At 49.3% G+C, this 26914-nt stretch overlaps 1 protein-coding gene across 8 annotated transcripts in view; it reads left to right on the forward strand.

Moving 5' to 3' along the window:
- HDAC7 (histone deacetylase 7) overlaps positions 1–26914 on the forward strand; it is a 243150-nt gene that overhangs the window by 167808 nt on the left and 48428 nt on the right. For 7 of the 8 annotated variants that reach the window (XM_075121816.1, XM_075121815.1, XM_048834436.2 and 4 more), the window contains 2 exons: positions 20685–20881; positions 23278–23368. In XM_075121816.1, the coding sequence (XP_074977917.1) occupies positions 20685–20881; positions 23278–23368 (288 nt within the window). Of the gene's footprint in view, positions 1–19203; positions 19309–20684; positions 20882–23277; positions 23369–26914 lie in introns of those variants that run through there. The other variant, XM_075121819.1, reaches the window with a different exon arrangement.

Raw genomic sequence — 26914 nt, forward strand, 5'->3', positions numbered from 1 at the left:
GATAAGCATGCAAGAGTGGGGGGTTCACACATCTTATTCCAGAGTTCAGGAAAACAAAGTTGTACCAGCCATAAAGGACAGCTTGTTACTTTTAGAACAATCTCTTTGTCTCTGGATGTACTTCTACAATTAACACTGACCTTGTAAAACTGACAGGCAATTTCAATCAACACAGACTCAGCAGGGTGGCTGAGAAACATATTTCTTCCTAATGGTCAGGCCAAATTCTGGGGTCTGCTGTGGAGTCACTCTTTCTTACATTTCCCATATCAGAAATATACCAGTTATCAATCTAGTCCAACATAATAACTGCTGATGCCACATGCTTTTTTCAGGTGCACTTACCGTCTTGGGTGTTCTATGTGCATTTGTTGTCTCATCCACACACTCTCTTTGACCCAAAGTTATTGGGACAGTGAAGTCTGTAAGAGCTGCTGAGGCTTTTACTATTCTTTTTATTTTGGTGAGTGACGTGTGTCTTCATCTGGCACTGCAATGTTACAGTCTTGACAGAATTCTGCAACTTCTTTCCACATTTCATTCTAGCCTCTTTCACTTCTGCATTTCTCGAAGTGCACTTTCATTTTCTCTATGACAGAGGAAGCTTTTGCAAGCATGGTGTCGATGCCTTGAAATCCTTTGTGAGCGACATGAACAACTTTCATAATATGTTGAAAGCACTGAATTAAACTCCAGTCATGTGATGATAAAGGCCATTCTCTCCCACAGATCAACTTTCACCTTGTTCATTCAGATCTTTTAGACACCGCATGATGGCAGTGTATTGCGTTTTTACTGCAAACACATTTCTCCACTTACATGCCCAACACGTATTACTGGGCTGCATGATCTCTTGATGCTTAAGACCTAAAGCTGTCTTCATGTCGAGAAAACTCTGATGCTTGGTTGGCTCCGCAAAGACTGGATACAATTTCTCCAGTACATTTAGAAAGCTAACAGCACTATGACTTACTTTATGAGAACGAAGTTGAGTTTGTGTGTCATACAGTGTACATTCATTGCAAACGGATGGTCTTCTTTCATTTGCTGCTGAATCCCAGCTATGTATCCTGACCTCACAGAAATATCATCATAAGATTGAGCAACTATTGGCACATTCTGCAATCTACTCATCTCAAAGGTGTCTTTATGGCAGTATAAATGCCATTTCCCGCTGAAGCACCTGGCATTGGCCACTGGGCTTGATGGACCTTTGGTCTGACCCAGTATGGCCATTCTTATGACAATCAGTTGATGAGGCACGGGAACCTTTCTTTAATCTCTAGGTTTTCTTCATATCTGATACAAACTGAAAGTTGCTCTGTCTTAAAAGACCTGGCCTCATCTGCAATTACGCGGGGGGGGGGGAGAAAAAGTCTTATTCGTTGCCTGTACAATTTCTTTGCAAATCAAATCTGCACAAATTGGCAGCACTTAGGTTTAAAAGCCAGGGCTTGTATAATTAAAATAATTTGCTTATGTTTTATTGAAAGTTTTGTCATACTATGAAAAGAAATCACAAAATTCATGGAAATTCTCTTTCAGTTTAGATTCCTTTCCCACATTGTGCCCTCAAAACAGTAAGCCAAGTTTTGAAAGTAACTTGACAGTATCACACAGTACTTAGTAAGGTAGTCCCGGTTTCTCTCAATGGTACTTTTATGACTTGCCAGAAGCTTCACTACTATTGATCCAGTTTCTTCTCTATGGAAGCATTGCTACATTTCCATACATTTCACATGAACATAGGAAACAGCATGATTATACAATTTTTCAGAGATTTTCTTCCAATCCTGCACACTGTTTTTGATAAATGAATCGTCCACATAGCCTGTTTCAGAATGGAAGTGACAGTAGCGAAAGCAGAACACAGCATCTTGTTGAACAAAATATTCAACCCAAGGAATGTTGTTGTAATGGAAAACTGGAAAAGAACAGTTAAGTATCTCAAACATTCTCTTTGGAAAATCAGGCAAATGTGGTTGATTAGGCCCGTTTCTTTTTCCTCCGAGATCTATAGGAGCAGTTATGCTTCTCACCTCATCTTCAGTCGTATATGTGCTTAGAGAACCCATACTCACTGCACCCAAAGATTCAAGATCCTCTTGCTGTACTTACGATGAGAAGGAGTCCAGAGCCAAGGCAGGTGGAGGCAGGGCCTGGCCTGGAAGTGTTGTAATATCCTGCAGTGAATCAGCCACTGACAGTTCCACAGTTGCTTTCACAAAAGACTTCCGAATATCCATTTTAGCTTTTCTTGGTTTTAGATAGGTCCATCAAATTATTTTACTTAAGTAAAAACTTTAAAAGCTTAATTTCAGTATTTTATATCAGTGTTCACTCACATGTAAGCAAATTGGAAATAGTTAAGTCTAAGGATGCAGGGAGGGAACTGTACTGAGCCTACAATCCAGCTGTGTGTGGGAGTGAGATATGAGCTTGGTGCCTAGAGCCAGCGGTGTACTGTGAGGGGTGGGGGTGGAGGGGAAGGAGGGCAGGAGCCAGCTGTGCAGGAGAGGGTAGAGGGACAGATATTGGGCATGGAGGGCTAGAACAAAATGTGTGCTGGGGGAGGGGGCAGGAGCCAGCTGTGCTTGGGAGGTGGGGAACAGATGCTGGGCACTGAGGGCTAGAGTCAGCTGTGTGCAGCAAAGTGTGAGCAGGAGCAGGGGAGGCGAGTGGGTGAGAGGCGCTGTGGACACTGCTGAGAGCAGGTGCGAGCACTGTCCACTCTGCAGCTTGGTGAGGGTGCCCAGCGCCCCATGGCAAAGTGCCCTGCCCACCCAGGGGAAGCTCTGTGGTGGTTTTGCTGAGCCCAGGCCTGTGTGAGGAGGGGAGAAGTTGGCGGTGAGTCTCATACAGCAGCCAGCCCCCAGCCTTTGCCCTGGGGAGGAGTCAGGTGTCTCCAGCAGATAGAAACCCTGGGAGAAATCTGGGTGGGGTGTGTGTGTGTGTCACGCATCACCTCTGAGTTGCGTATTGTTGCATCAATTTCTGCAAATACTGCAATACCTGCTGTGAGGGGTGGAAATCAGAGAGCCAGTTGGGTTCCAGTTGGCTTTGCCCTTCACATTAGGAATCGCGGGTGCGTAGAAATTTTTTTTTTTTAATCTGAATTGTAAACTACTGGAAAAAAATAAATGTATACAGTTTGGGGGGCAACACCCTTACATACCCTCCATCTGTGTTTGGCAGCTCAATTCTCCAGACATTCTTTTTGCAGGGAGCATGCTCCATCCCTACAGAGCGACTAAGCATGCTCCATCCCTACAGAGCGACTAAGCGTGCTCCATCCCTACAGAGCGACTAAGCGTGCTCCATCCTGGGACTACAGCAGCTCTGCAGGACTTTCCCTGCAATTGTTCTTCAGAGCTGCTGCAAGCTGCTGTGATGACAGGCACAGGAACTGAGAGCTGGGAGGCTGCCTCTCCTGTGCTCCCCTGCTGGCACCCAGGCAATGAGGAGGGGAAGGAGGAAGCTGTTTACTTACTTAAAGTGTGTGTCTCATCCCTCCTCTAGTGACTGGTCCACATAGAAGATAATAGCCTACTACTGCTATCAGTTACTCTGTTAGTTCAAGTGGCAGAGGTCTGTACTGTGGAGCTGAAGGCCCCAATCCTGCTGATGATGGAATTCCTGTATTTTTCAATTTGCTTTTAAAAAAAACCCCATAGGAAATGAGGCAGGAATTCAGTGGGGAACAAAAGTCTGTGATCATGTAATTAAAAACATTATCAACATGCAGAAGCTCAAAGTGGCCACTTTAAAGTTGTGAGGGAGCTGTGGCTCTTCTAGCATTTCTCATTTTTAAGTGCTTGACTTTGCAATCTTGCTGTTCCTTTAGCATGGCTTTTTTGTATATTTTATTTATAAACATTTTTAATATGAGCAAAATCCCTCGGGTTAAGTTTTGTTAGCTCTGCATGGTTCTAAAGAAGATACTTTCCTTTTATAACAGAATAAAAAAGGGGGATTTTTTTAAAATCACACAGAAGGTAACCAAGATATGCTGAAGAACGAGTTGGGAAGGCAATTTTAAGTGATTGAAAAATTTCTTTGGCGCACGTTTGCTGGCATAATTCCACACTGAGCCTGATGGGTCCAGGGTTGCTGTTGGGATAATGGGCATGTGAGAGATAACAAATGTCTCATTAAAACATCCGCAGCAAAATTCAGCCCTGCAAAAAAACCAACCTGACTTACGCCATGTCTACACTAGTCAGCTTACAGTGGCATAGCTGTGCCAGTGCAGCGGTGCCTCTGTAAGATCACTTCTGTAACTGCTGTATGCTGACGGGAGAGAGCTCTCCCGTTGACATAATAAAACCACCTGAACAAGCGGTGGTAGCTATATTGGCGGGAGAAGCTCTCCCATCGACATAGCCCTGTGCACACTGCCACTTATGCCGCCAAAATTTATGTTGCTTTATAAATTTTGCTTTATAAATTTATGTTGCTACATAAATTTTGCCAACATAAGTAGTAGTGTAGACTTGGCCCAGATATCAGAAATGGGGGAAGATCAGGGGCTGTGGAGAAAACTGCAGCTCCTGTGATTTTTAGGGTCTTTTTGTAATTTTTGCTGCATTCTTTAACATTCTGCAAATTAAGATTTCTTGGTGTCTTCCCCCCATCACAACAATAAAGCTTTTGCACTGTCAACAGCTGAGTTGCTACTGTGCTAGGTTTCAGATAAATCAGAAAATGCAAAAGCAAAGGTTTCTGCAGGTCTTGCTTTGGGCATCTGACCCTCCATGGGGATGGTGTGGTGTCCATTGTGTTAGCTGAACAGCCCTGTGATAAACTACACTTTAACAACAAAAACAGGGTTAGAAAATGTTCTGTAGATGCACAGAGATTGAAACTGAAAGACATCACATTTAAAACTGCTAATGGAATCACAGAACACAATTAGGCTGTGAAATGCTATGCCACCAGTTCTCATTGAGGGTCTGAGCTGGGAGTTAAGAAAAAATTGTCCCAAAAGGCAGGATATGGCCTCTCTAGCACCTTTACTGAGGCTGCTGGTGCTGGGGACAGGACACAGGCTCGAAGGCCTGGTTGGAGCAGGCTAGCTGGCGGTACTTGCGTTTCTATGCTGCACGAACCTGAACTTTCCTGCTTTTGATTTGATTCTAACACAGTTTTAACATTTGCTTTGCATTGAGCGTCCCTGTCTCGCTCCTTTCTCCCCACGCCATCTCTTGCCTATACTGAGCTCTCTGGCTGTGGCTAGGCTTTGCCCAGGGTCAGTTGTCTTCATGCTCAGTAATGCTGTAGAGGCCTGACTCAGATAGAAGAGTCCCTTTCCCCACCCCCTGGGCACCACTAGTTTCCTCACTGTGATCAAGGCACCAGTTCTCTGCAACCACTTCCCAGGCCCTCTCCTCTCCTCTGCTCCCCTCCCCTCCGGCAAGCAAAGAACGGACTGTCTGCTGCTGTTTTCTCCATGCAGTGCCAGGCTGAGGGATAGGTCAGGCCCCGGAGAGAGTGAGCAAGCTGGAAAATGTTTGTAAGCCACTTTGTGTCGTTGAGCACAGAGTCTGCATTCTTGCCAGTGCCGCCAAAGGGCTTTCCCAGGGAAGGCCAGGGAGCGAGTCAGCACTGACACTGCTTGGGCAGTGGATGCTGTGTTGCAACCTTCCCTCCACACTGAAGCTGGGTCTGAGTGCAGAGGGCTGGAGTGGCTGCTCCCTGGCTGCAGGGAGTTACATGGAGTTGGTTCTGCTCCCTAGGGAAATACAATATCCATCTTCTCTCTGAAGGAGAACATCTGAGTAGTCTGGGGGCATAAACTGATCCTCCTCTGATCCCTCACTGTCCTGATGACTTCAGTTATAGATTGTTATTTACTATCTCCATTGTACAGACCAGGGAAACTGAGGCACCGAGTGACAGTGGCTTTTCCAGGCACATACAACAAGTCTGGGGGAGAGATGGGTCTGGGCCCCAGGTCTCCTGAGGTCTGGTCTAGTCCCATAACCGAAAGCTCATCCTCCTTCACTGCTAGACCCCCCCCGGAGAGCAGATGAAGGGGATGATTTGATTCTCTACCAGCCCAGGCCTCTGCTTTCCATTGGGACGCTCATGGCTAGAGCAGGGCAAGTCATCCAGGAACAGTTTATTCAGGGGATGTGGCCTATTCTGAGATTTGAGGATGATCTGCACCCAGAGCTGGATGTGCTCCTTGGTCAGCCATACCCTCTGGATGTCAGTGGAGCTCAGGCTTCAAGATGCTAACAGGCAGTTTGCTTTGAGTTTCACCATCCATCCTGCAGTGAGCAATTGGAAGATTGGGCCAAAAGAAATCTGATGAGGTTCAACAAGGATAAGTGCAGGGTCCTGCACTTAGGACAGAAGAACCCAATGCACCGTTACAGACTAGGGACCGAATGGCTAGGCAGCAGTTCTGTGGAAAAGGACCTAGGGGTGACAGTGGACGAGAAGCTGGATATGAGTCAGCAGTGTGCCCTTGTTGCCAAGAAAGCCAATGGCATTTTGGGTTGTATAAGTAGGGGCATAGTGAGCAGATCGAGGGATGTGATCGTTCCCCTCTATTCAACATTGGTGAGGCCTCATTTGGAGTACTGTGTCCAGTTTTGGGCCCCACACTACAAGAAAGATGTGGATAAATTGGAGAGAGTCCAGCGAAGGGCAACAAAAATGATTAGGGGTCTGGAACACATGACTTATGAGGAGAGGCTGAGGGAACTGGGATTGTTTAGTCTGCAGAAGAGAAGAATGAGAGGGGATTTGATAGCTGCTTTCAACTACCTGAGAGGTGGTTCCAAAGAGGATGGTTCTAGACTATTCTCAGTGGTAGAAGAGGACAGGACAAGGAGTAATGGTCTCAAGTTGCCGTGGGGGAGGTTTAGGTTGGATATTAGGAAAAACTTTTTCACTAGGAGGGTGGTGAAACACTGGAATGCGTTACCTAGGGAGGTGGTAGAATCTCCTTCCTTAGAAGTTTTTAAGGTCAGGCTTGACAAAGCCCTGGCTGGGATGATTTAGTTGGGGATTGGTCCTGCTTTGAGCAGGTGGTTGGACTAGATGACCTCCTGAGGTCCCTTCCAACCCTGATATTCTATGATTCTATGATTCAGTCACCCAAGTAATGTGGTAATGTTCTGCTCCTTGATTGGGTGGTGGCTACTGAAGCATTTGCAGTGTGACTAGCTGTGTGAACACAGACTGGCATAAGTGCCCCCCACCCCCCACACCCTATGAATGTTCTTAAGAACTAAAATTCATTGGTGGGAATGTTGTCGGAAAGCAAACAAAGAGGGAGGTGCTGTTCCTGGCCTGGCAGCCTCCCTGCCCCAGTGCTCTCATAGCTGGATGCACTCTGCTTTCATAAGAACAGCAGACATTTTACTTGCCCCATGCGGCTGGGTGAGTTGAATGGACTTCATGGCCCCAGGACGTGCTGGTGCATTCTGTGGGGCCTGTCCAACCCTCAGAGCAGCTGCGACTTTATTCTGTTCGCCATGGATTTCCTGTGTGTTTTCTGCCTCAGTGAAGCCTAGATGGATGTGAGATCCTTCTGGGCTTGCTCTCTGTTACACGGCAGCCTGTGCCGAGGGCCCGGCAAAGCCTAATGACCTTGGGCCAGCAGACCCAGGGTGCAGGAACACCTTAACTCAGCATCAGCAGGCCAGGCCTGGGTTTGAGGAGATGAGGGGTTGCCTGGTGCAGCCTCTTTGGAGCATTGCAGACCCCAGCAGGACAGGAGCAGCCTTGATGCTATTTCTGGAGATGCTCCTTTCCCAGGGGAGGGAGGGAGGGAGTCACTTGTGCACACAAGGGTCTGTCCATTGAATCCTGTGGGAGCATCCGGTGGGGGTCGGGGAAGGGAAGTTATTTACTGTTGCTTTTGGTAGGGGACCCAGGGTTAAACCCCAAATCAATTCAAACTGCAGCAAGAGTCACAACTGAAATAAACAGCTTCCTGTGCTGGAAGGGCCCATGTGGGAAACCAGCGCTGGCAAGCCACTGAGACAGAGGCATGGGTCCAGAAGATCACAGAGACATTGGCTCTGGTATGGGAGGCCTGGTGTCCTTCCTAGCTCTCCCCCTGACTGGCCAGTGAGCTCTGGGCAGTCCTGCCCCGACCCAGCATGGGGTGGAGGGTGGGACGTGGGGCAAGGCAACCCCTTGTTTGTTAAATACTTTCAGACATGGCTGACAAGTGCTCCCTCCAGCCCCTGCGTCCCTGCTGTTTATGCCACACTGTTGGCCATTTCCCTTTACTTTGAAGGCTGCTGTCTCGGGCATCTCCTCCTCTGCCCACTGTGCTGTCTGCAGCCAGCTGAGGCAGCCTTGGCCGCCGAGTCCCTAGCCACAGTGGAGCTCTCAAGATGCAGCACTGACTAATGGTCTCAGACCTGCCTTTGTGCAGAAGGGCTCATTGAAGGGGAGTTGCTGTGCTAAGCCTACATGCCCTGTGTAGAGGTGCCCATTGTAGCTGCACAGAGTCACACATACGTGGAGGGGGAGCAGGTCCATTTGTCCATTTTCTCTCTGCTGCCTGAGCCCTGTTATATGCCAGTTACTGCTATTCTCCCTGTGACTCCTTGGGCTGGGACCCAGCTTTGCACTCAGTTGAGAGTTTGGAGCCAGCTTCTCCACTGCCTGGTCGTCCTGGGAATCAGGAGCAGAACCCTGCGGCTGTGGCTGGCAGAAGCTCCAGGAGGGGAGATGACTGGCAAAGGCTCCTGCAGGGTTAACACACACCAAGAGAGACCAGCGGCTGGAGAGACTTTGCAAAGAGAACAGTCCTGCTGTCTAAGGCCTGGCCCAGCCCAGTAACCACTTAGCAGCGGCGCCCTCCCCTGTAAACAGTGCCTCTTGGCTGCATGGACAAGGCCTTTTTCCTGGCTCAGGGCAAGCAGGGAAGGATAGCAGCTTGTTTGTCCGGATGCTCACATCTGGCCACTCGCCTGTCCCCGCCCCAGCTCACATCTGACCACTCGCCTATTCCTCCCCTCCCCCAACACACACATGCTCCCGCTGGTTTCAGAGTTTGTTTTTAATGTGATTAAAGCTAATGAAAAAAGATTCATAAATATCCTGCAGATAAGCCTGCCCCTCCCCCAGATCTTCCTTTCATTGCCCATCCCCATCACCGTACAAGGCATATGCCTGTTCCCATCACACCACAGGGTGTAAGTCCCTCCCACCCTCACCTCTGCCATCATCCAGCCCCGTCACAGAGTGGGGCATATGCCCTGTTCTGCCCCCTGCCATCTCCCCTCTCCATCACGAGGTGTATGTCCCTCTCCCAGATCCCCCCTGCCATAATGCAGCAACCTCCTATTGTAGAATACCCTACCTCAGCAGGAGAAATTAAAGTTGCAACCAGAAGACCAAAACTTTTAGATCCTAGCTAGATGGACTTTCAAGTGATCTCAGCAATCTGGCTTGGGCATTGGATCATTCCTGAAAATCATTCAGCTAAACACTGAAGGTCTAAGCTGCTAAAACACTCCGTTCTCCAGTCCCTAGCCTCCAGACATAGCGCAGATGTGGATGTGCTACGCCTGTGTTAGACCAGATCTTGCTGACACGGACCCAATCCCATCTCATTCGGCTGAAGAGTTCTCATTTCAGAGTGGTAAAGGTGTATAAGGCCACTGACTAGGCCTACCCCTAGGGGTGAAGGTAAAATGGAGCACTTACCGGTATACGGCTGTTCTTCCCCTCCCCTACCTCCCACCTCTCCCCCGGAAGGAGCGGGGCCTGGGGCAGGACTGGGGATCAGCATCCCCCAGCCAGTCCATCTGAGCTCCCTGGCCCACACCGCCCGGGGCTCCAGCGGCGATTTAAAGGGCCTGGGGCTCTGGCTGGTGCTGCCGCAACAGCAGGAGCCGGAGCCCCGGGCCCTTTTAAATTGCGGCCCCAGGGCAGCTACTTTTTTTGCCCCCGTGGCGGCCGGGGGGTGGACAAAAGGGGCAGCGACATTAAAGTGCAGAGGTACGGGCCGGTACTGGCAGCTACCTTTTACTGGTATGCTGTACCGGCCCGTACCGCCTTACTTTCACCCCTGCCTACCCCAAATATTCTTTCTAAGCTCTCACACTCTGCCATCAGTTTTGGAGATTTTTTGGAGGTAGCTCCTACTCGAGATGCAGAGAGTCAGATCAAAGTGGAGTTGATGTTTTGAACTGGGTCTTGCTCCAGGACCTTCACATCTTCCAGGGTCGAAAATGATGGGGTACTTTTCATTCTGCCAGGCGACCTCATCTGGACCATCAGCACAGGCTTCAAGCTGTAAGCAGTGTATTGAAAACCTTCCCAGATAGTCAACATCATCCAATCCGTATCAATGTTGGAGTAACCATACTTATTATAAAAAGAAAAGGAGTACTTGTGGCACCTTAGAGACTAACCACTTTATTTGAGCATAAGCTTTTGTGAGCTACAGCTCACTTCATTGGATGCAAAGCTTATGCTCAAATAAATTGGTTAGTCTCTAAGGTGCCACAAGTCCTCCTTTTCTTTTTGCGAATACAGACTAACATGGCTTCTACTCTGAAACCTGTCATACTTATTGTGAGTACCACGAACTACCCTCACTGGAACTATTGGAATGCAAACTGGCCCAGCTTTACACAGTTCACCGACCAGTACATAACTTGTATCCCACATGACGTCTCTATTGAAGAAGCTGACATGCTGTCCACAAAAGCCATTTACAAAGCAACCACCGAGTCCGTTCCAAGAGGTTGCAATGAGACTCTACATTCCTTGCCTAGATGTGGAGCGTGCAGAACTCGAGCAATATGAAGAGCATGGCAATCCAGCCATTGACACACGTGTTAAAAGCTTAAATGCTTCTAGATGAACAAAATGGGATGAGGCTGTCACTGAGCTAAACATGCCAAGATCCAGCCGCAAAGCTTGGGCACTAATCAGAAGACGTGGCGTGGCTCAAAAGCCTCCAGCACAGTACCATACCCAGTCTCTCCAAACAGTGCTACCCACCTGACACATGCTCTAAGGATAAGGAAAAAAGTTCGAAGTAGGGAGGCCATTCCTCTCGGTTCCAGCCAGACAGTCTTGATTTTGTATAGCCCTGTCTATGTCCAGGAGCAATTTAGAACTGGACATGGCTTTGTCTGGTGAAAATTGAGGAGGAGACTGTGGAGTTGGTGAACGCCATTTTTCAGAGTGCGCCGCCCCCAACCCCATGGTGTGACCTCACTGCATGCAAAGTTAAGCCAGCGGGAGTAGGGCTGGCACGGAGGGGGGCAGGCATGGCACAGGTGGGCCCATGCAGGCGAGGGCAGGGCAGCACCATCATGCAGCGTTCTGCAGATAGGGGTGGGCCCATGCTCCACAGCTGGGCCAGCTGCAGCAGCTGCCCTTCCCTCTCACTGGCTGCTTGAGACTGCAACCCAAGCAGCCAGGCAATACTTTGACAGGGCTAATGGTTGGTTAGACTGCTGCAGGGGGCCCAGGCTGGCTTGCACAGTAGCCTGTGAGGTGACAATACTCAAACTATGAGCTGATGAGGAGGGTCAGGAACTTTTGCAAAAGGTCAGATTTTAGAAACACCAGAGAGGAAAACACAGCCTGACATGGGGGCCCGGGAGAGGGAAGAATCAAAGACACCTCACAAGTTGATGGTCTGAGTGACTAACAGGAAGATGATAGTGTTTCAACAGTGAAGGAAAATGCAGGACAGGCTTGAGAGGAAAGGAGTTCCGTTTTTTATCATATTAAATTTAAGATGAAGGGAAGACAACCAGGAGGGGATGTCAAAGAGAGCGAGAGGGCAAGGCTGAAATACAAGGTTGAGTGAATGGAGACAAATCAGAATTAGGTAATATTGTGGATCAAGTTCTGGTGGCTGAGGGGTGGCTAATAGGCTGTTAGAACTGAAGCTTTCCTAAGACAAGGGCCTGATCCTGGAAGTAGACTCAGGCTCTAGCAGGAACACATGTCTGTCCCCGGTGGTCCACCAATAAACTTTGTGAGCAAAACAGTGACAGACAATGTAATTAAAGACTCTTATACCCAGACTCCATGCCAGAGTGCATGCTCTAAAAAAAACCCAGAGGAGAAACATAAGGCTTACAGCTGAATTCTGGTCTGGATAAGTACGTAACAATGAAACAGTCTCTCTGAAATGGTGCACTGGGGGCTGCTCTGAAAATAGTGGGAGAATCCCTTTCTAGCCAACTGCTGCACCTCATGTCAGCACTTGTGTGGCACCACTACTTCCGCAGCAAGGCAGAGCAATGGTGGAAGCAGCACCTTATGGAACGTGGCTGTATTTCAGAATAACCCGTGTAGAATATAGAATATCAGGGTTGGCAGGGACCTCAGAAGGTCATCTAGTCCAACCCCCTGCTCAAAGCAGGACCAACCCCAACTACATCATCCCAGCCAGGGCTTTGTCAAGCCGGGCCTTAAAAACCTCTAAGGATGGAGATTCCACCACCTCCCTAGGTAACCCATTCCAGTGCTTCACCACCCTCCTAGTGAAATAGTGTTTCCTAATAACCAACCTAAACCTCCCCCTCTGCAACTTGAGACCATTACTCCTTGTTCTGTCATCTGGTACCACTGAGAACAGTCTAGCTCCATCCTCTTTGGAACCCCCTTTCAGGTAGTTGAAAGCAGCTGTCAAATCTCCCCTCATTCTTCTCTTCTGCAGACTAAATAAGCCCAGGTCCCTCAGCCTCTCCTCATAAGTCATGTGCTCCAGCTCCCTAATAATTTTTGTTGCCCTCCACTGGACTCTTTCCAATTTTTCCACATCCTTCTTGTAGTGATCTGGAGGATGGTGTGGATTGCACCCTCAGCAACTTTGCAGATGACACTAATCTGGGAGGAGAGGTAGATATGCTGGAGGGTAGGGATAGGATACAGAGGGACCTAGACAACTTAGAGGATTGGGCCAAAAGAAATCTGATGAGGTTCAACAAGGACAAGTGCAGAGTCCTGCACTTAGGACAGAAGAATCCAATGCACCGCTACAGACTAGGGACCGAATGGCTTGTTCTGTTACTCCTTGTTCTGTCATCTGCTACCACTGAGAACAGTCTAGAGCCATCCTCTTTGGAACCCCCTTTCAGGTAGTTGAAAGCAGCTATCAAATCCCCCCTCATTCTTCTCTTCCGTAGACTAAACATCCCCAGTTCCCTCAGCCTCTCCTCATAAGTCATGTGTTCCAGTCCCCTAAACATTTTTGTTGCCCTCCACTGGACTCTTTCCAATTTTTCCACATCCTTCTTGTAGTGTGAGGCCCAAAACTGGACACAGTACTCCAGATGAGGCCTCACCAATGCCGAGTAGAGGGGAATGATCACGTCCCTCGATCTGTTGGCAGTGCCCCTACTTATACAGCCCAAAATGCCGTTAGCTTTCTTGGCAAGAAGGGCACACTGTTGACTCATATGCAGCTTCTCATCCACTGTAACCCCTAGGTCCTTTTCTGCAGAACTGCTGCCTAGCCACTCGGTCCCTAGTCTGTAGTGGTGCATGGGATTCTTCCGTCCTAAGTGAAGGACTCTGCACTTGTCCTTGTTGAACCTCATCAGATTTCTTTTGGCCCAATCCTCTAAGTTGTCTAGGTCCCTCTGTATCCTATCCCTACCTTCCAGTGTATCTACCTCTCCTCCCAGTTTAGTGTCATCTGCAAACTTGCTAGGGTGCAATCCACGCCATCCTCCAGATCGTTAATGAAGATATTGAACAAAACTGGCTCCAGGACCGACCCTTGGGGCACTCCACTTGATACCAGCTGCCAACTAGACATAGAGCCATTGACCACCACCCGTTGAACCCGACGATCTAGCCAGTTTTCTGTCCACCTTATAGTCCATTCTTCCAGCCCATACTTCTTTAACTTGCTGGCAAGAATATTGTGGGAGACCGTATCAAAAGCTTTGCTAAAGTCAAGGAATAATATGTCCACTGCTTTCCCCTCATCCACAGAGCCAGTTAACTCGTCATAGAAGGCAATTAGGTTAGTCAGGCATGACTTGCCCTAGTCAGGCATGACTTTCCCTTAAATGCATATTACTGAGGCCATTCAAACCAGCTGGAATGTGTGGCTCATGTTTTGATCATCTGAGTGTGCCCCACATGTAGCTTCTTCATTGCAGAAAAGAGTAGTAAAAGTAACACATCCAAAGGACTCAGGGATTCTAGGTTTGCTAACATCTTCTTTTCACTCAGAGCAGAGGGTCCGATTCAGATCTGGTGTTAGTGTGAAGCTAGTATTTTGCATACAAGCATCAAAAAGAAACTTCTTCAATGTGCCCTGCTGGGGCTCTTGGTATTGCCCTCTTTAGGTTCTTATGCTGTCCCCACCTCCCCAGCACAGTATGGGAACACCTGTCAGTCTTTCTGAATCCTGGGAAATCTCTGAATCTTTTTAAAATCTTGATCCCTGGTGGAAAATTAATAATCTCCATGATCAGGATGAATACACTGCTGCTTGTACAAGTAGCTTGTTCCCTTTTAGCTTGTTCCCTCAAACATGATTCACGATTCATGATCAATCCTCTGCTGTGGTCGATAAAGGCAACATTGTCTTGGAGTTTGTTGTGTTTCAGCACGGTGACTGTAAACAATGTAATTTAATCCCAAATGGCCAAAAGAATCTGAATTCATTGCTAAAAGAAGGAAAGGAGAGCGCCATGCATTCTGCAGCCTGAGTCGGTGGGATATAGATGTCATCAATCGTGGAAAAGAAGATTTGAATCAATGCATTTCTTCTGAAAAGCACAAACAGAACTCGCAGAGTACGGCTACTTCAACTAAGATAAAGAATTTCTTCAAAGCTAGTGTGTTGCCTTGTGACGATAATGCGACTGCTGCTGAACTTTGCAAATTGTTCCATGCTATTATGCATCACCATTCTTCCTGAAGCATCGACTGTAGCATAAAAGTTGATAAAACTGTTTACCGTGACTTGTCTGTGGCTAAAAACTTGACTTGAGGAAATACCATGGCTAAGGCACTGAGTGAGAACGTTTTAGCCCCATATTCAGTTCAGAAGCATTTATGATATATTAAGGCTAATGATCTATATTTCTCTTTGGCCACTGATGCTTCAAATAAGGGAGCAACAAAGTGTTTTCTATTAGTCTTAAGGTATTTCAGTTTTGAAAAAAAAGGGTTACATACTTTCTCTTGGCTTTTTACAATGATAGTCAGGAAACTCTTCTAGCCACTGCCACAGAAATATGTGGAAAACTCAAGACTTTTGACCTCAGTTTGGAGAAGCTGTCAGCATATGCAGCTGATAATGCCAGTGTAAATTATGGGATGTATAACAGCATTTACCAGAAACTGAAAAATGTCCAAGAGGACATTCTAGCAGCCCACTGCTTTGCACACATTCTTCATAACATAATAAAGTATGCAGCAGTTAAACTTGATATTGACGTAGAACATTTAATTCTAAAGGTTTATTCCCACTTCCACATTTCTGCCACTAGAACAGAACAATTAAAGGAGATTTGTGACATTGTTGAGGTGGAAGAGTGCGATCGGTTCAGACACGCTGTTACCAGGTGACTGTCTTTTTTGCCAGCAATCAATAGATTACTGAAGTGCTGGAAACCACGAACTCACTATTTCCAGAGTTTAGGAGAGTAAGAGTGTCCCAAAATAAGTTGGGAATGCTTTGGGGACAAGGGCATTGCCAATGAGGTAGTTGAAAGATATTTTCTCTTTCGGAGCTGTGCTCTGAAGCTATTCAAGGACTGTAATGAGGCTTTAGAAGCCACGTGCTTTAGTATTCTTTCAGTTACTGAACTCTTGAATGGATTGAATATGAAACTGGAGAGAAGGATTAGGAACAAGTTCTTTGGCTACACACTGAATTCTAAGCTTGAGGAGATTACTGAAAATATTGCTGGAAGGTGTAAAAAGGACTTCATGGCCTTTTAATGAAAGAGCAAAGAAGTATCTGCATGACAGGTATGACTTCTCTGAAGACAGCCTTCACAGCAAAGTGTACAATTTAGCTCTTGAAAAACGCATCAGCTTTGAAGAATTTTTGGAAGCTGTTCAGGCTTGCAGCATAAAAGAAATGGACATGGATGAGCTCTGTGAAGAAATTCTAAAAGTGGTAAACTCTTCTGTGTTAAAGGATTGCCTAACTAGCGAGGAGAGGCAACAGAACATTTTCACCAAGCACAGGGCAACTTCAAGAACTTTAAGAAGATCAGCTCCTACATCTTTTCAATACTGTGCAGCAATGCTCACATGGAGAGGAAAGGAGTACTTGTGGCACCTTAGAGACTAACCAATTTATTTGAGCATAAGCTTTCGTGAGCTACAGCTCACTTCATCGGATGCATTCGATGAAGTGAGCTGTAGCTCACGAAAGCTTATGCTTAAATAAATTGATTAGTCTCTAAGGTGCCACAAGTACTCCTTTTCTTTTTGCGAATACAGACTAACACGGCTGCTACTCTGAAACCTGTCACATGGAGAGGGTTTTCTCTCTGATGACCACAGCTGGGAGAAATAAAGGGAATCAGCTGGATGTAGAGAGCATGAAAGCAGAGCTCTAGATATGCATCAGTTTAACAGGGGAATGCAAAAATATGTACGCTGAGTTCCTCAAGAAGAAAGAACTTCTGAAAGAGGCCCAGGGTGGGCAAAAGTGCAGACACAGATGAACGGTTATGGTACATCAAAAACTCTGCTTCTTGCTAGCAAGTCTAACTCTGTCTATATTGTCACTTTGTTCGCTACACACAAATAAACGTATTTTATTGTGAAAGTTCTGCATTGCATTGTAATTTTTATTCCATTTTATGTAATCTTACATGGAATTGAATGTAGGTTGCTGCATTATTTAACTTGCCAGAAATTAGAATTAGTCTTTTACTATACTATTCAGCAATGAGCTGGACATTTTAAATGTGGCAATGTTTGGTACAGGTTTTGTTAGCCATCATTTCTGCATGTGGGGGGGGGGGTCACACCAGCGGGGGCAGGGATGTCCTGTATTCTGAGTATGCATCAGTTGCCACCCTAGTTTGAAGGAGAGGTGAAGAAGAGATGGCGATCGTACTAACAGTGCATACCCGAAACTGAAGGCTTCCTGTCTTTCACTGCAGATGAAGTAGAAAGAGTGATCAAAACATTGAAAATAAGTAAAGCCTGTGAGCTTGATATCGGCCCCCCTGAATTCTTGAAAAAACTGGGAAAACCTAGTAAATAACAGCTAGCCACCTTTCTATCTAGAGTCATCCAGGAGAATCAAATACCTAACATCTGGCACAGAGAAAAAGTAATAGCCATTCCAAAACCTGAAAAAGACCACTAACGTGTGAGTTACTGCACTATCTCTTTGCTATGGGTGTACAAATTACTTGAAAGGCTTCCAGGATGACTTGTTTACAGTCTAAGTACCTAGATCGGGGACAAATATTTAATACTGGGCTCTGCAGTCTAGCCGAGAAAGGTCTAACATGATCCAATGGCTGGAAGTTGAAGCTAGACAAATTCAGACCCCTCCCTCTGCCGTCACCTGTCCCTATCACACAATGAGGAGTGCACCCCTCCCTCCAACCTCTGCCATCACCTGTCCAGCAGGACATATGTCCATAACCCAGGCCTCTGCCGTCACTCAGCCCCATCACATAGAATTGCACACATCGCTCACACTTCTGAAAGGAGCTCCAGTGTGGCCCCAAGCACAGAGCAGATTGAGAGAGTTAATGTGTACAGCATGCAAACCTCGTGCAGAGAGGCTGTAAACTCAGAGGTTTGTGATGGAGGGGCAAAAGCTGCTCCCCTAAGCCACCATGTGAGAGCCCAGCGCAAGGTGTGTTTCTGAGGAAATAACTCAGAGGTGTGAACTGTTCGCCAAGATGCTAAAGTGTTTGTTTTGTGTTAAAATATTTCTACCCTAGTCCTTAGTGCCATTGAATCACTGAGCTCAGGGCAGTCAGGGCTGTACATTTTAGGAGGGTCAGAGTCATATTTGTATCTTTCATTCTGCACCAAAAAGGTGATAGAAACTGAAAAATTTAAAGGCAGTTCATTTTTTGAGGCAGGGGGCTGTTTCTTGGGAACCCCCCAAATTTGAACCCGTAATTCTAACCTGGGGCCCAGTGAGGCATAACATTTTTCAGTCTGCACAGGCATGTGGATTTTAGAGCACTTTGAACCTGGGACTCTTAATAGGGTTCAGCAAGAGACACCCCTTAGAGTCAGGGTCACTGCCACTTCCCTCTGTGAGAGGTTGGAAAGGGCAGGGCACAGGCTATATCTGTCGTGTTCCACCTGCCAGCTACAAGGTCTAAAAGGTTGGCTGTGGTTTTTTTTTTAATCTGACACTTGTGTCATTGCTCCATGGGTTTCCTTTGGTTGTATCCTCAACATTTCTGCCTTGTACTGTAGCAGTTTAGTCCCAATTGCCAGATTTCATCACCGGCTGCAAAGTAAGCAAAGCCCTGGTTGCTGGGGGTTTTCAAGCTTGTCCTTAATCTCTGGAGGGTGAAGATGTGATTAGTGGCTCGGACACAGACTCTGTGGATGGAGGATTTCAAAGGAGTCTGAGAGAGTCCTCACTTTCTCCTGACCTCTGGACCTAAGCTTCCCACCTCAAAATGCAGCTGATAACCCTCCTTGACTGTTCAGACCGCGAGGTCTTCAGGGCAGGGACTGGCCCTCATGCTGTGACTGTGCAGTGCCCAGCACAATGGGGCACAGGCTGCCTTCACAGAACAGCAGCAGTTGCAAACTTAGGAAAGCCGTGAATGCATTGTTACCTTGATTTACTGCAACTTCAGAGCTGGAGTGAAGAAGGAGGAGCCAGCACCCTGGGATACCTCCCCCAGCAATCTGCAGGCCAGCAGCAAGTATCCCTTGGGCCCACTGGGAGAGCGGCTGTGACTCAGGGGATAATGCAGAACGCTTCTGTGGGTGTTGCTGGTGACACATGCTTCTGCACTTGCTTGGACAATGCTGCCAACCCCAAGCATTTAACAAGTCATGAGTCCCCTGTCCCATCCCCCCATCATGAAATTGGCTTAAAAATAATGAGATTTTAATGACTTTGGGGTTCTGCTTATTTGCCTTCTAGTTTCTGAGTCTTTAGGAGTCACTTTCTCAAGCTTTTCTCTACAATCCCAAGAGCTGGAAACTTACCCTGTTTTAAAAAATGAAAGTTGCAATTCTGTCTCATGTGATCACCTGACTCCAGGAGCTGGGGCTTTAAGAAGAGCACCAAATGTCATGAGAACTGCAGTAAAAGCATGAAAGCTGACAACACTGCATGCACTGGAGAAATTTATCCTTCAACACACATCTCAGGGGAGTGTTCTCCAGGTACGCACAGGACTGCTTGAACATCTCCAGTCTGGGCCCTGGATTTAGATTGCAGAAGAGTTTGTGCTGTTATGGGAACAGATGTGTGTGCGTGGTGGGCAAAGTGGGTGGTTCAGGCTTGGGTAAGGAAGGGGCTCTAATGATGTTTTTTTAGTAGGTTTACATTATTAAGTGGGGTTATAGGTGCAGGAGAGTGATTCACAATGGCACCGTCTTGCCCAGCAGTGCCTGTCACATGGCTCAGAGTCAGACCTGCTGGGTTTAGTGCCTGACCCCTTGTCTACACATAGGAGCTGCACTGGCGTCACTTAAATTGGATCTTAGTTTGGTTTAAACCAGTTTCATTTCAGTTTAACTTAAGTTGATTCCAAAGCTGATAGAACAAAATCTGTTTAAAATTGTACCTTAGCTCTGTGGCTGTGACGTGCTCTGGCAGAGACGCCCTTCAACGGCTTTAGCACTTTTGACTTCTCTCAGCCCTGCAGGAGACAGCCCGGCTGGATGGGTGTGTGTGGCGTATGCATTATCACTTAGTTCCAGGAGCAGGACCTTTGGGACAGCGAGGATAAAAAAAGAGCCCAGAGGAATTCTACGTTCCCAGGGAACTCTGCGCGTATGTCTACACCGCAGTTAAACATCTGTGGCTGGCCTGTGCTAGCTAACTCGGGCTAAGGGGCTTGGGCTAAGCGGCTGTTTAATTGTGGTGTAAACACTTGGGCTTGGACAGCAGCCTGAGCTCTGGGACCCTCCCAACTCACAAGGTCCTAGAGCCCAGGCTCCAGCCCAAGTGTGAACATCTGTACTGCAAGCCCAAGTCAGCTGACAAGGGCCAGCCGTGGATTTTTAATTACAGTGTAGACATACTCTGTCAGGCCAGTATGCAGAGAGCCAACCCTAGCCAGCAGTGAGCTGAGCACACTGGATTGGAGTTCACCAGAGGCCAGCTGCCAGGGCTCCAGAAGTGCTGACTGCAGAAGATGCTTCTGCTCTTGTGTAGGGTTTTCTGTTTTGAGTATTATGCACTGGGGATGCCTAAATGATCTGCATCCAGGTCAGAACCTTCGGGCTGTGGCCCTCACAGGCACAAAACTGCACGGGGTGAGCAGTTTTTTATGTTCCACTTCAACCCTTCTCATTGTCCAAGGAAAGAAACAGGTGCTGAAGTTCCCTCCCTGTAGCGAAGGGGCTCTATGTCACTGCCCTGGTGGGGGGTGCCCCCCTTGTCCCCTGGGGCCAGGACAAGGGTCCCCAGTGTGGTGGCGTGGGCAGCCCTTTGGGGCCTGTGCTGGGGCTTTCCTCTCTCCAGCAGCCTGTAGGGACACATTGGGGTGCCAGATCAGACAATGACTGAACTCTCCCTGCTTCTTTCCTGCCAGCTGCTGTGAACCTGTGCGTCTCCCTGCGGGTGCCTCAGGCTGTCCCCATGGACCTGCGGATCGGACAGCGCTTTGTCAAGCCCGGCTCCGACACCGCCCTGCTGGCTCTCAAGCAGACCCAGCAGCTGCAGCACCAGCTCTTCTTGGCCAGCCTGCACCAGCAGCAGATGGAGCAGTTCACCCACCAGCACGTGCGGGTAGGAACAGCCTTCCGGGCCTCTGGGGCGCCACAGGGCCAAGCTCAGGCTTTGGGGACACATTGCACCAGTAGCCCTTGAGGCACTTGCCTGCTGCAGACACACTGGGAGCCTGCTTCAGTCAGTCAGCACAGCGGGAGTGAAGCTGGTAGCCACCCCCTGGCTCTGAGCACAGCTGTGCTGGGGAGCAGGAGGCCCCCAGGCCCCAGAAGGACCAAGCCATTGTCGGTGATCAGAACTCGAGGGAGCTCAAGGAGCAGCGGTTATGTCTGGCTTCCCAGGCAGTACCAATGGGATGGTGCTCCAGATAGTGGTCTGGGCAGATCCCTGGCTCCCCCAGCCTTTCATCAGACGTCATCATTTATTTCTCTTGTCTCTGAGACTGGAGCGAATCATCCCACAAACCTCCAAGATCCCAAATGAAATGGAGAAAGTTACAGGACAAATGCTGGGCTACTCCTGCCAGTCTCTGGGTCTGAGCACGCTACCCAGCCCTGGCTGCCACTTTGGGTGGAGATGCCGGAGGCAGCCTATGCTCTTGAGCACCCTCCACCCTGTATGACCCTCTCCCTTCTTACCCCCTTAACCTGTCCATTATCCTGGCAGGCCTAGAGGCATCCCTGTCATGGACTTTTTGTCTGGGCCCGAATACAGTGGCCCCAATGCCATGTGTTCATATGGCTCAGCGCTGGGTCCGTGCAGCATGGCCAGTGGCGGTGAAAAGCAGAAAGTCACCTTCTGGTCTGGCTTTTCACAGGGATCACAGGAGGCCACGGTTAGCAGTGCTTTCCCCTGTCAAGGCCTGAGAAGTCTACTGTCCATGTCTATGTGAACACAGTTCTCCTGGTCACCGAGAACATAAGGATGATCCAGCAGTGACCCCTCCCCTGTTTCTGGAAGTGGCAGCACCAGCTGCTTGAGAACAAGGGGCAAGGAAACCTGGAATGGGCCCAAGGAAGGGCTGGGGGCTGGATCAGATGGTGCAGAGCCAAGAGTTCTGTCCAGGGCAGAGCCAAGTTGACAAGCCAGATCAATTCCACAGGCCATGGCAGAACGTTGACAGCAAAGTTTGCATTTCCAGGTCTCTGCTCTGCTCCCTGGCCGTGTCCTTGACCATGAAGGTCAGAACCTTCCAGACCCTACAGTAAATGTGGTGTTGTAGGCAGGGTCAGTCCATCCCTGGAGCCCCAGAACTGATCCCTCCATCTGATTACAGGAAGAAGTCAAAGCCAGTGGCCCTCTTCTCCAGTCGCCAATCCTGTCGCCAATCCAGTCGCCAATCCTGCAGCTCTTAGGATTGTTCCAGGGCTTCCTATGCTGACAGAAAGCCCAAGGGGTGCTCAGCAGGGGATACCGCTTCCCCCTGTCTTGGTCTGGAGCCCAGCACAGCCCATAAATCCCACACTTGGGGAGCAGGGCCTAACCTGGACCCCAACAGTCTCATCTGGGTAACTGCAGCCCCCACAGGGGCTCAGTGGCAAATCTGCTTTCACTGCCCAGTCCCTGGGACCCGGCCTTTCTCTCCTCCCTGAATGACAGCTCCACTGCGTGCTGGTGACCAGTCCTGGCTTTCACATCACCCCGGTCCGAGAACAGCCTTAGGACTGGCAGGAGCTCACCTGCAGGGGAAGGACCCATTGACTCCATTGTCGTGGTACCTTGAAGCACCAGGATGGGCCCCTTTATCTCTCGCCCTCCCTGTTTCAGGGGTCAGGTACCAGACTGCTGGTGCGCCACCCATCAGAGGGCCTGTATCAAGTGACTCCCGAGAGTCACTATTGATAGAGCCTACAGGGCAACACTCTCCCTGCAGCCCCATCACTCTGTCATGTCTCTGGACTCAGGGCTGAGGGGGCTTGGGCTTTGCAACTGTACCTCCCAGAGTCACCTCTCCCCTGGTGCTGGTGCCCTGCTAAATAGACAGGCTCATGGAGAATGAGCCACTCTGATGCCTGCGCCCAACCTGCTCTGGGTGTGCTGGGCCTAAGGCCCTCTGGGGAGCCCCCTGGTGGACCTTTGCGGGAAGATCTGCTCTCCCCTTGCCTTCCCCCAGGGCCTTGCCTGGGGTAGAGCTCCTGCCTTCCCCTCCCCTCAGGGCAAGGGAGGGGCTCCCCTTCTGTCCACACAGGATGCTGGCTGGGGCAGGGCTCCCCCCTCTCCTCCCCACAGGGATCTGAAGCAGGACTCCCCCCCCCCGCCCCTCCACAGGGACCAGGCCAAGATGGGGCACCCTCCTCCCCTGCAGGGCTCTGGCAGAGGCGGGGCTCCCCTTCCCTCCCTCCAGGACACTGTCTGGGGCAGGATTCCTCTCTCCCGTCCCCTGCCCTCCCCCACAGGGCACTGGCTGGGGCAGAGCTCTCTTGCTGCTATGCTGATGCTCTCTGTCCCCCCTGCAGGTGAACATGGACTCCCCGCAGCGTGAGGCAGAGGCTGGGCAGCAGGACCAGGAGCTGCGGCTACTCCTCAATAAGGACAAGAGCAAACGAAGTAAGAGCCCCTCGCTGTGTCCATCTATCTGTCTGTCTGCAATGCAATGGGTGCCATGACTCTGCCTGGGAGTCTGAAGGGGGGGCTCAGGCCCCCTGCCCTTTAGGTGGGGACAGGATGGTTCCCACATGGGTGCTCCCTGCCCGTGCTGGGAGTCTGGGTTCCTTCTGAACACAGCCCTGCCTGCAGCATGGCACTGTGCTCCTGGTTCGGGCCTTCCATGTCACTGTGCAGGATGCTCCTGGTAAGGATGTGCTGTTGCTCTGCTTCTCCACTAAGGGTCTTTGCGAGCTGCGAAGGTCCCGCCTGGTGCCCACACCCCGCCCTGCTGCCAAGGGCAGCTGCAGAGATTGAACCTGCTACAAGGGCAGGAATCGGCAAATCAGAAAAGCAAAAGGGATCCCCTTGGGTAAGCCTAGGTGAGTGCCTGGCCCTACCTGCCACCCCAGCGCTGGGGGCTGCCAGAGCAGGTTGGGCCCCAGCCCACCTCTGCTCCTTCTTAGCTTTCCAGGTGGCAGCAGAGCACATCAGGGTCACTCCCCGTGCGGAGCCATGGGCACTGGGATGGTCCAGGTCAGAATGAACTGGTCAGTGTTTTGGGAGCCATTGCTGTAGGAGACCAGCCCACTGGGAGGGGCAGGAATCCACCTCCAAGACTCTGTGACTCAGGCTAGGAGCCGTGGTGCCACAGGCAGAGCTTGTGCAAGCTCCTTCCAGCTCTCCCCCATCCCAGCCCTTCTGTCTGCTGAGGGCAGTGGGAAGGACCTGGGACTGAAACAGCCAGTACCAGTGGGGAGGTGGCGCCCCTGGACTCGATGCTCTGGGAGTACCTTCTACATGAAGCCAGTGGCCCATCTAGTGCCCGTTCCAGCACAGAGCTCTCAAAACAGTGAACTTCCTGAGTTATCCATTCAGTGCATCACACCTGCCTGTACTCTAGGAACAGCTCCAAACTGCAGCCCCACCATGACCCTTCTTAGGGTCCCCTGCTGGTCCACCCAGGTACCCACAACACAGGCTGCAGAAAGCCCACTGTCTGGGAGCCTCAGAGAGCTCATTAGTAGCCATTGTGCCTGATGTCTGGGAGCCCACCATAGCCATCACCCTGGTCACCCATGAGCAACTCCTAACTCAGCTCCCGTCCACACAAACTCTCTGGCCTGCATGTGGTAGTGCTCAGCCCTCAGGCTGGCTGGGGCTGTGGGCCAGAGCCCACGTGCTGCTGTCACTCAGGCTGTTAACCCGCCCACTTTGCAGTGGGGGCACAGGCTAAACTACTGGAGTGCTGATCGTCCTTTAGTGCTTTCCCCCAAGCCCCCCAGGTGCCCAAAGGGCAAACAAGTTCTCCCACCTAGAGTGGCTCAGCTCACTGCAGCATTAAGAACCATGGGCTATGTCCCCAGAAGTCCTTGTGCCACACACCAGTAAATGCAGAGCCAGTGAAGACACAGTAGACTAGACACACTGGAGTGTGGCTTTGTAGTGTGTCAGAACCGAGTGCCGATCGTCTGGGCTGACTCTGCAGTGAAGACATCTGCTTGCAGGCTCAGGAGCTGAGCATGATGGGATAGGTGGAAGTGATATCACACCCTCCCAGAGCATGGGAACTGCTGGCACTGTGGAAACATGCAAATGATCAGGTGTGGCTGAGAACAGTGTGATGAATGCTTGGCCACGCGGGAGCTTTGGAAATCAGTTGTGGCTCTTCTAGCTAGCTGGGCTGCCTGTCAGAGCCATCACTCCACAGAATGCCTTCTGTGCACTTTCATCCACCAGCTTCCTGCTGGGAGGAACCCCCAGCGAGCTCCCGATCTGTGATCTTTTCAGTGAGCTCTCCTTATGCAGCAGGTAGAAGCAGGCAGTGTGCACAGTTATGGGGCAGTTTCGGGAGGACTGGCACTGACCGGGAATGAGGTCACGGCTGGTTTGGTGTCTGCTTAATGGGTCAGCGCCGACCCCAGGAGGTATATGTCTGCACTGGAGTTGAAAGGTGTAATTCCCAGCTCCAATAGGCATACATTAAAATAGCAGCGTAGCAGCCACAGCACAGGAGGTGGTACAGGCTAGTCAAGCAACTACAATCTGGATGCACTTGGGTCTCAGACTTGGGGTAGCTAGCCCCTTCTGCCACTCGAGCCACCATAGCTACACTTCTGTGTAGGGACAAAATTACAAAGGCCAAGGCACAAAACGAGATCAAACCAGCTAGAGACATAAAGGGTAACAAGAAAACATTCTACAAATACATTAGAAGCAAGAGGAAGACCAAGGACAGTTACTCGGGGGGGGGACGGGACAATAACTGAAAATGTGGAAGTGGCAGAGGTACTTAATGACTTTCAGTTTTCACCAAGAAGGTTGGTGGTGATTGGACATCTAACATAGTGAATGCCAGTGAAAATCGGGTAGGATCAGAGGTCAAAATAGGGAAAGAACAAGTTAAAAATTACTTAGACAAGTTAAATGTTTTCAAGTCACCAGGACCTGATGAAATGCATCCTAGAATACTCAAGGAGCTGAGGAGATATCTGAGCCATTTAGCGATTATTTTTGAAAAATCAATGGAAGATGGGAGAGATTCCAGAAGACTGGAAAAGGGCAAATATAGGCCAATTTATAAAAAGGGAAATAAGGACAACCCAGGGAATTACAGACCAGTCAGCTTAACTTCTGTACTCGGAAAGATAATGGAACAAATAATTAAGCAATCAATTTGCAAACATCTAGAAGATAATAAGATGATAAGTAACAGCCAGCATGGATTTGTCAAGAACAAACCAACCTGATAGCTTTCTTTGACAGGGTAACAAGCCTTGTGGATGGGGGGAGGTGGTAGATGTGGTATATCTTGACTTTAATAAAGCTTTTGGTACTGCCTCACGTGACCTTCTCATAAACAAACTAGGAAAATGCAACCTAGATGGAGCTACTATAAGGTGAGTGCATAACTAGTTGGAAAACCGTTACCAGAGGGTAATCAGTGGTTCACAGTCATGCTGGAAGGGCATAACGAGTGGGGTCCCACAGGGATCAGTTCTGGGTCCGGTTCTGTTCAATATCTTCATCAATGATTTAGATAAATGGCATAGAGCACACTTATAAAGTTTGCGGATGATACCAAGCTGGGTGGGGTTGCAAGTGCTTTGGAGGAGAGGATTAAAATTCAAAATGATCTGGACAAACTGGAGAAATGGTCTGAAGTAAACAGGATGAAATTCAATCAGGACAAATTCGAAGTACTCCACTTAGGAAGGAACAATCAGTGGTACACACACAAACTGGGAAATGACTGCCTAGGAAGAAGTACTGTGGAAAGGGACCTGGGGGTCAGAGTGGACCACAAACTAAATATGAGTCAAAATCAAGGCCATCCCTAGGGTGCTGCGGAGCCTGGGGCGGAAGTGACATCACTTCCGGGACTGACCACACCGAGGACGGGTAGGGGAGGCTGAGGGAGGCGGTGCCTCCTCAAACAGCCAGGCGTGTCCCCTCCCCCCACCCAGGGTCCCGCTTCGGCAGCGCCGCTGGGCTCCAGGGGGCTGGGGC

This window comes from Caretta caretta, chromosome 20 (assembly GCF_965140235.1).
Source record: "Caretta caretta isolate rCarCar2 chromosome 20, rCarCar1.hap1, whole genome shotgun sequence".
Classification (NCBI taxonomy): Eukaryota; Metazoa; Chordata; order Testudines; family Cheloniidae; genus Caretta; species Caretta caretta.